Source organism: Pelmatolapia mariae, linkage group LG18 (genome assembly GCF_036321145.2).
Source record: "Pelmatolapia mariae isolate MD_Pm_ZW linkage group LG18, Pm_UMD_F_2, whole genome shotgun sequence".
NCBI classification, from domain to species: Eukaryota; Metazoa; Chordata; class Actinopteri; order Cichliformes; family Cichlidae; genus Pelmatolapia; species Pelmatolapia mariae.
In genome coordinates, this window is record NC_086243.1 from 11,206,123 (window position 1) to 11,215,938 (window position 9,816).

The window sequence follows — 9,816 nt, forward strand, 5'->3', positions numbered from 1 at the left end:
AAAGTTTAGGTTTATCCAAACACTGACCTGGTTTAAAGAGAAATTTTATTTTTATTTAAATTACCCAGAACAATTCAAACACTAACAAAATAGAAACTGGTAATTTCCTACAAAAAAACAATTTTTTTCGTGTACAGTATGAAATCAGCCTAAAATTGCAAGTATCAGTTACACTTCCCACTTGGACATATATACATTGTACTGTATATACACTCAAATGAAATACTGCAAGTACAGTCTGCAAGCTGTTTATTTAAGCACTGGAATGTGTGTCCGTTGCACCTGTCAGACTTTGGTGTCGTCTAAGGCAGGACAAGAGAAATCTTCCAAATCCAACACGCATCATTAAAAAAAAGAAAAAACAGCAATAATAATGGTGATGATCTTGTAGGTACAGCAGAAATTGTTGTGCTGTACGAGAGGAGTATTCTTCACAGTTGGGGAAGTTTATCAACAGGTGTATCAAATTTGAAGTCTGGGGGGAAAAGCTCTGCAGCCCGTGGGTAGATGAGTCGATACGACTGTCTGATCGTCACATCTGCAACACCGGCGATGTCTCCGATTTCTGTGGAAGAGCATGAGAGACAATTCAGCCATTACTATAAGTATGTGAGGAATGACGCCAGTGTATTTTTCTTAACAGCTTTCTTGACAGTAAATACAGAGCTTTAACACTCCTCTGACATTAACATCAGTACAAAAACTGCACCAGGAGATTCATAACAATGGTTTATGGCCGAGTGGCCTGGAACTAGGTTGACTGGTCGTTTCGCACATGGACTAAAACCTGTGATCAGTGTTTTTAAAGCGGTTAAAAGTTCTAACTTTGAACAGAAACAAGCATTGTATATATGATGAAAAAAAAGAGGGGCTTTTGTGACAAACTGCTAGTAACAATGTGCAGAAAGAAACAACTTAAAACTGTTTCTTTCTCTAAAAATGGTACAAGGTCTGGACTGAAGAGGAGTTAAAAAGCAGCCAATGCCCCAAAAAACATTGAAAGGCCTTCAGAAAGTCTGGAGACCTATTGCTCAAGACCTCACAAGAAAGTCTCTCCTTGGAAGCAAAATATAAGGAAACGAGGCGTGGATCAAGACTTAAAAATGGCGTGAAAAGTCTACCCGTTGTCTAACTCCAGTCCATAATCTCTTACCTTTCTGGGTCTTCTTCTCTGCTGAAGCTTGGGAAGCCATGTAGATGGCAGCTGCAGCTACAGAGATGGGGCTCCTGCCAGGCACCAAGTCAAGCTCCACGGCCTTCCTGGCGATGAAGGTGGCTGCCATTTGCACCTGTTTGGGTAAGCCGAGGTTGGAGCAGAAGCGGGACATGAAGTCCCCGGTGGTGATGAGGTCTACGCTGGTCTCCAGTGCCTTCAGGATCAGCTTGAAGCACCTACCGATCTCTTTCTTTGAGATCCGGGACACAGCGCAGATCTCTGCAGAGGAAAGGAGATTTTTAGGGGTGGTTGGATGGACTGAAATTACTTTTTTTTTTTTGAAGGTTTTATCCTCAAGCACATCCTACACTTCTGCCTCCTGACTATTCCTGTAAATAACATTTACTAATGGCACGACATGTTTAACATGAATAACAAACACTTGCAGTCCTGTGTTGGCTTATTCCATGAAAATGTGAGTGAAAGAGCGAAAAGAAAACACATGAGTTCTTTATGTGGATACATTTTGTCCTGAACACAACACAGAGTTATATATATTCATTTAAACAAAGATAGTAAATTACTCAAAATCACACAAGACAAATTTATTCTGACCTTTAAAGGTTCGCGGCACACCCTCTTGTCTGCAGGCGATGTAGAGACAGGCTGACGCGATGGCATCATTGGCTCGGCCCTTCAGGCTCTTCTGTTCATAAACCTGCTTAAATAAGTTGTTTGTTCTGTCCTGAGGGGAAAAAAACATTATTTACACTTTAATTTCAGTGTCATGGATTTTATGCTTCTGTTAGAATTTAACTGCATGTTAACAATGTGATGTTTGTCTTTACATGACCTTAAAACAGGGAAGTCATTTCATTTCAGTTTAACAAAATTGCTCTGAGCCTATATTTGTTATTTGATCATATCTGAATTAATGTTTAGGAACACGACCATAGCCCACGACCCTTTTGTTCCTTAAAATGAGAATATCCTCACAAGGAAAACTGCGTGACAGCTTCAGCTGAGACTTCAGTGTGAAAAACAACAACAACAACTTTGATAAAAAGAACAAAGGAAACAAAAACAAAACCAGTTTTTTGCACACAAGCAGGGTTTTTGTTTCTTGCTGCTCTCCATTAGCAGTCTGTTAACTTTTAACATCTCATTAGATTCACTTTCTATTTCACAGTCTGTCACCTGTTCACAATGATGACAAAAAGCAGATGGGGTTATCTGTGCTGAGCAACTTTCTCTGCTCTCAGTGCGACTGTTAGGCCACAGCAGAAAATATTTTACATGTCATTATTTTTTGTTACTTACTACGATGTTCCTCGGCAGGTTGATGCGATCCGCCATGGTGCTGATCTCTTTGAAGGCGTTGAGCATGGCCCGGTCAGAGCTGCTCATGGTTCTCCTGTTCTGGTACTTCGAGTTTCCAAATTCATCAAAGCTGGCAGCTCCTGTTCCCTGTGGAGGTAAACGGTGCACGTTTACCAGTGAAATTATTTCATGTGAAACCACAGTAACGTCAAAGAAATTACAGCTAAAAATTAAAATCAATCAATATTTTTATACCCAAATTGAGCCAGTACACTTGACTTCTTCATTCAGCCGCTAAAAATAATTTTTCTGATCAGCAATGTCAGTAAATAATTTGCAATCTAACAATAATGTGCTTTGCTATTTTTTTCTGCATTTGTTAAGTACTGTACATTGTGTTACAGTGGATGCTTATTTTAAACATATTTAAACATTGAAAATATTTAAATGATGAAGTCCGCCTATGTGAAAGTGATCCCTGAGCCAAAAGCTCAGAACCCACACTGCTCTAAATGCAATTTATGATGTCAAAATTAGGGGACATCCCCTAATATGGTCATCCAGGCTCACAGGACAGCTAATCAGAAGAAATTTTGTGTAAAGGGGAAGAGCTAATGACGTCCCGTGACATCATTTGTATGCGACACAAACGCTACAATACAGGTGGATGTCGAGGTGATGGTATACCTGCTGCTCGGTCTGTGGCTTTTCCTCAGACTCGGGGACCACGGTATAGTTTCTGTGTAGCCAGGTTTAGCAGGGTTTCAAAAATAGTGGTTTTGATTTTCCTGATGGAGATGCTTTCATGTCTCATCGAGTAATGCCGCTGACTAGCTATTCGTCGGCATACAGTCTGCTGACATCACATTTTTGGATCGCCTTGGATTGTCCCAGTCAAATAGGAACTAAAAAAGTACCTGCTACCAGGTACAATTATTTGGTCCCAGGAAAACCTTAAAAACCGTGTCTAGCCGTGCCAAGGCAACCCGAGCACATACTAATAGAAAAGCTACTCTAGCAGCCATCTTTAATAGGGTGAAAACAAAAGGTTGGCTTTTTATTTCAAACAGTGTCTCACCTTGCTGATCATGGTGGTTAAGTCTCCTCCATTCAGTAATGGGTTCTGGGCGTCTCCCACTCTGGATGGGTCCTTGAGGGCTTTCTCATTAGAAAACGTTCTCCACTCTGAGCCCACATCAATTACACGATCACCTGATAACATATGATTCGGATAACTGAATAAAGATTCATTTAATACAAAATTTACTATTCAAACTATCAATAGATCAAGATCAAGTTCTTGAGCTGCAACATTTCACTGTATTACAGCTTGGACTGAACGAGGCGTTTCTGATGAAGCTCCAGCTTTTAAATTGTTGTTGATTATATCTGCAAACTGATGCCAGGAATTAAAATGCTTAAGATTTAAAGTTTACTTTCAACTCAACTACCTAACACTCGCAACTTCATCTTCAGCTGCTTGTTTATTTGTTTTGAAGTCACATCCACTGCTCTGAAAAGGGTTACTCTCTGATAGATATAACTGACACCACAGAAGGTTTTCAGTGATTCACTAACACTCAAAAAGCTTTGATGGCTGCTGGTGTTCCTTGTGCCTGGTAATATTTCATCCCTCTGAAATAAGTTACCAGAAGATGGTGCAATAACATAAGCAAATTCACTCAAAGACATCCTCAGAATTTAAGTTTCAAACACCGCTGCTACTATGTCCTCCTCTATTGTCTTTCTTTGGCTCTTCCACTACATGTTCTCCTACTACGCTCCATTACTACTACTGCAGTTTTGAATATGGCTCAATTATTTTACACCAAAAAGGAAAAGATAGGGGTGTGACATCAGCAATGAGGCAAACTGTCTGAACAAGGCCATTGCATTCTTCAAGTTATTATGACTGTCTCTTCCAGGAACTGTGTACTGGGGTTGAGGATTAGATTTGATATTTTAATCCTGTTTTTCTTGCCATCCATCAGTACCCCTAATATCTCGGGGCAAAGTGACATTCATCTCCTTAGAGGCTAACCAAAGCTATGGAAACGGGAACAGAGGGCACTTAAGCTTGCATTAAAGGGCGGCGGGCGTCTCTATTCGCCCGGCTAACCTGCTCTGTCCTGAAGGGGCTCATTAGAGGAGAGCTTGTTGCTCCCTAAAGCTTTGTCTAATAGCAAGCATCAAGCTTTTTGCCTCTCATACTATATCTGAACCTTTACACTAAACACATTCCCTACTTTAACTCTATCCACAAGACAAAAACCTGTCATGTCACCTGACATCTATGGATGATTGTAAACAAAATATTTAATTTACTTATACACTTTTGGAAAATGTGGCCATGCATAGCTTGGAATTGAACTATGATGACAAAGCAAATGAATTCAGGAAGGTGTGTGCTGAAAAAAACAGTTCAGTTTAGTTGAGATAACAAGTACAGGAAACCAAATGCAGGATGTGTTCAGTGGAAGCTCGATCTAAAACCATAAGTGCATGCATACTTGCCTACTACAAGGCCACATTCAGGGCAGATCATGTCCCCTGCTCTGTAGTCCTCCACCAGACAGGCATCAGGGTGGTTGGGACAGTGAACTCTGGGAAGGGCCAGAACATCTGGGCTGCAGAAACAAACAGATAAGAGGTCAAAAGCAAGAAAAGTTTAAAAAGAAAGGCAGAGATGGGGAGGGGTAGAGAGAGAATTTGTGCTCAATTCATGACACTAAACATAATCTTTACCCACAAAGTCCAATCTAAATGAAAAATACAGATTCAAACAGCCAGTTCATAAAAGACTACTCAGAGTAAAACATGGGAAAATAACACCAACTGTTCTGAGAGGGCAAATTTACATACAGACTATGTTACAGTCTAAATATACTTCACCTTTTCAGTTTCCTTTCCCTTTTTGTGTTTGAGAAGAAGTGCCTAACTGAATGTTCACCAGCAACACATCTCACAAAGCAAGTAACAGCATCAAAAACACAAAGATAGTAGCTAGCAACAGTACTTTAAACACAAGGCTGTTTTGGTGACAGGTTCATCTCACTGTTCTGATAATCTTTAAGACACACTAGTGCTCAAAGGTTTGAATTCAGTCATAAACCTAGTGTTTTTTGTTTTTTTTTAAACTGTGTAACAAAACACAGGGCATAGAACAGGACAAGACATGGGAACAATACACACACAAAGTAATATACTGGTATAAACATTAATATGAGATTGTGTGTGCCGCATGGATGTTTACAGCTCTACTCGGTCTAAAAGCTGGGATTTACAAACATGATAAGAAATAGGGGGCCGGAGATGGCAGCGTAGAGGTCTGGCACGATCAAACTGACTTGTACACAAAATAACTTCAACCAGGACTCTGTGTGCTCCCCAAAAAAAGCATGAACTGGTGATAAAGGACTATAAAAAGAAAAAAATGAATGGCTCACAACAAGCATTAATCTGCTGGACGTTAGCAGAAATGCGGTGCAATGAAGTAGGGCTGGGCGATATGGCCTAAAATTCATATCGCGATATAATTTGAAGCATGTGCGATAACGATATATATTACGATATATTCTTTTCTTCTGTATAACGTATTTTCCACACTATAAGGCACACTTAAAATCCTTTAATTTTCTCGAAAATCGAGAGTGTGCCTTATGTATGAATTCTGGTTGTGCTTACTGACCTTGAACCGATTTTGGCGTGTAGAAATCTGTTAAAAAATGTTTTAGTACAACTTTGGTAAGCCTGCTGATGGACTGCTTGATGGATTGTCAGAGCATTACGGCTGCCGTAGTGAGGAGTAATCTGGGTCCAAAACTCCGTCCTCTTCAGGTCCCAAAGTCAAACGAACACTGAGAGTTAAAAACAGTCTAAATTCTTTCATCTTTAATTAAATCATCAGCGTTGCTGCTTTATCGGGTGTAACAATTAAGTTTAACATCCATGCATCCGTGAAAACAGAATTTATTAAATTTAACGGAGTTAGAAGTTAACAGGAAGTTAGCTCGCTAGTTTATACCTAAACATTTCATACCATGTTCTGACTGAGAGATTTTTGAAACTAATTAAAACGTACAGCTCTGCTACCACTTCCAACATAAATGAAGACAGAAAACTAAACAGCAGTGGCGTTTGCAGGGTTACCGAAGTTAGACTACCTGGTATATAATGTTGTGCTACGCGATTGCTAGCGACACAGCTATGTTAGCATAACACTAGCACAGTGAAGCTGGAGGATGAACGGCAACTTTTTTTTCCACTCAATAAAAGTTAACGTGAGGGATTCTGGTGGTTAGGGACACATGCAATCGCATAGCAGGATGCTATACACGGGCCAAACTTCAGTCAGGAGAACATAATTTACTGATGATAATGGTTGTAGCCGCTGTGATACTTTCTACCAAAACAGGCGCAGCTTGATGACATCATCAACATGCGCTATCGCGATAGAGCGATATAGTCAAAATCTCTATCGTTGGCCAAATCTATATCGTTTCTATCGTATATCGTTTATATCGCCCACCCCTACAATGAAGAACAGGAAAAAAGATCTAACAAAATTCAAACTACGCTTGACCAAAAGTTGAGCAACACTGTTGTTAATTTGGTTGCACCGACTCCCCATTAACATCCACGTTAAGATCCTGTTTTTGACTTTTAGGGTTATGCATGGACAGGCACAATTGTACATCAGTGAACTTTTACAACCCTAGGAGGTTCCCTGAAATCATGTGATCAGGGCCTGTGGGCTGTGCATCATACAAGGCTGAGAACTAAATGAGAAACAATTCAGACTCTGGAACTCTCTCTCTCACTGAGCCTGAGATTGTTGAGCTCTGATCTCTTTTTAAAAAAACAGCTTAAAAATCTTTTAGGCCATTTTCACACAATTATTTTACTCTGGTCTGACTCAGCTGATAAGTTTGCAAACTTGTAGCTTATCCCCGTGGTTTGGTTTGTTTTCACACAGAAAAATTCAAGTGAATGTCAAGTGAATAAAAAATGTGTCACAACAAATCGTGTGAAAATGTTCAGTCCGCTCACTGGCCAGATGTGTCTGGGGTGGAAGTTACAAAAGTAAATACAGGAATAACGTGCTGTGTGAGAAACCTGAGAATTTATGTTCATTTCATGGTTAGTTGAAAGGAGATTTTCTTGAGTTATATATATAGCTATACATTCTTACTTAGTTTAGGTAATCTGTGAGAGTAGTGGGTGTTGTTCCTCGCCGCAGTAACAGAACAGTCAAGGAGTGGGAGGTTTCTGATTAAGGGTGGATGAAACAAATAAGGTATCTTTTTTATCTGTTTAATCAAGAGAAATCCACATCTCTTTGACAGACGCTTGTCAATACATGACCGCTGGTGGGTCTGTAACCACACAAGGTGTTATACACAAATGTACATTTCTGTCATTGGCAAATTAAACTGTAACCCACTTTTTTTTAGATCATGGAGGGTAATCTCTTCACTGTTGGTGGATTTCTGATTTATATTACATTAGGGGTGGGTTTTGATTATCAATTTTCTGTGTTTTATCCTAAGTTACTTTGATACAAAGGCATCTGCTGTGATGCTTACACCTTTGATAAAGTCTCACAAGTGTCAGCTTTCTTTTTATAGATATAAAAATATGAATATGTACTGATAAATGATAAGAATTATAATATTTCTGACTATCTGAGGCAAAATTTCCCTGATTCAAATCGAAACCATTCGGGACCTTGTGAATCGGAATCGAATCGATTCTAGGAATCTGTGACGACACCCAGCCCTATATTACATATGTACAATATTAAATTTGAAAAACACCCATCGGTTCTTTACATTTTGCTAGGAAAACAGGAAATACTTCACAATAGCAATCATTAAAAGAGTGGATGTGAAACTCTGTCAAATTAGCTCAATCAACTGCATTTTACTCCTTCATACGCACATCACACATGTGCCACTAATAGGACAATCAATAACGTAAGAAACTTTAAATGCAAAAATTATTTGCTAAACTACAGTAATTTATTATACGTGTTTAAAGGACGGTACGTCAAACCACTGTTGTGTAAAGGTAGACGGACTCCACGGGAAACTGCGTGTGTTTACAAATAATTCACAACTGCTCACTGAGTGGTAACGTCAACAACACATTAGCTTCAGTTTCAGCTTCACACCATTGTAATACAAGAAAAAAAATGAAATGGTGGACAAACAAGTCTACACTGCAAAGACGATAACGTGGCAAAAAGCAGTACCACATTGCTGTGCAACAAAAACACCGACTTCTGGTAACATCTAATGATTAGCTGCTAGCCAGCTAACTAGCTGTGCTAACAATTAGCACAATGAAACGAACAGCGATCGGTAAGCACAGGGACGTAGAGTGTTTTAGCTTTAGTAACCACGACGCACACCAGTATTTGTTCTTAAGAATTAACATTCTTAGAACCATATGCAAAGAAAGTATAGGTATTACATTTACTCGGCTCTACCACTTACCGGATTGAAGACGCCATGTCACTTCTCGCTCTATCTCAGACTCAAAGAAACAAACGAGTGCGGCACCTCTATTTATAACCTCTTCTGATCACGTGTCCATATGAGTACGGGAAGAGAAAAAGACCAAATTAAATACAGGTAGCCTTCCGTTTCTTTTACGTTGGGCTGTAAAATTCGTTACATGACTGCGCAATATTTGTTTTGTTTGTAGGAGATTTTCATTTATTGTCAAGAACGATGTACAATGACAATACATGGCTAATGGTTTAACGAACTAAGCGAGCCTAACGTTAGAGTTTTCTGTGACATGAACGTGTCTGTTTATCTGGCTAATCACCAAACCGTACTAAAACCAGTAAATGAAGTGCAAAGTGACTTCAAGAGACAAAATCCCACCCTGTCTGACACCATTGCTAACACCAAAGGGGGCAGAAATCCTGCTTCCCCATTTAACCTGCATCTTCTGATGAGCGTACCAGTAAGACAGAATCCAATGTATCCAGGAACTCCCCGTCGCTTCAGTTTATCAAAAAGTTTTCCAGGGTTCACTCAATCAAAAGCTTTGGAGGCATCAATGAAACACATAAGGGCAGATGAAGTTTAGGCCCTATTCAAACTGAATGTTCCCTTGAGTGCATATATGCACATGTCCGTGCCATGCTTTGGTTTGAAGCCAAACTGATTATCCGGGGAAGAGACACACTAACTCTATCAAAGAAGATTTTTTTCTAGCACCTTAGATAAAATACTGGCTAGTGCAACTCAATTTTACACCGTTGTCCTTTTTAAGTGCTACAAATAAAATACATAGCATTGAGTCTAGTAGTTTGCCATGAATCATAA

At 39.5% G+C, this 9,816-nt stretch overlaps 1 protein-coding gene across 1 annotated transcript; it reads right to left on the minus strand.

Moving 5' to 3' along the window:
* Positions 1-232: 232 nt before the first annotated feature.
* gtf2b (general transcription factor IIB) lies at positions 233-9,052 on the minus strand. The gene is made up of 7 exons (XM_063462887.1): positions 8,974-9,052; positions 4,991-5,103; positions 3,555-3,688; positions 2,477-2,623; positions 1,772-1,901; positions 1,154-1,435; positions 233-565 (listed from the first exon to the last, which is right to left on the minus strand). The coding sequence occupies exons 1-7, from the start codon at positions 8,988-8,990 to the stop codon at positions 432-434; spliced, it is 957 nt and encodes a 318-aa protein (XP_063318957.1). The 5' UTR covers positions 8,991-9,052; the 3' UTR covers positions 233-431.
* Positions 9,053-9,816: the final 764 nt, after the last annotated feature.

What these genes read in the sequence shown, in the direction of transcription:
- gtf2b (XM_063462887.1), bottom strand. An exon ending in TGAATGTGGCCTTGTAGTAG is followed by an intron (nt 3,689 to 4,990) that starts GCAAGTATGCAT and finishes ATATGTTATCAG; the next exon opens with GTGATCGTGTAATTGATGTG. An exon ending in ACCTGCCGAGGAACATCGTA is followed by an intron (nt 1,902 to 2,476) that starts GTAAGTAACAAA and finishes TTTTCCCCTCAG; the next exon opens with GACAGAACAAACAACTTATT.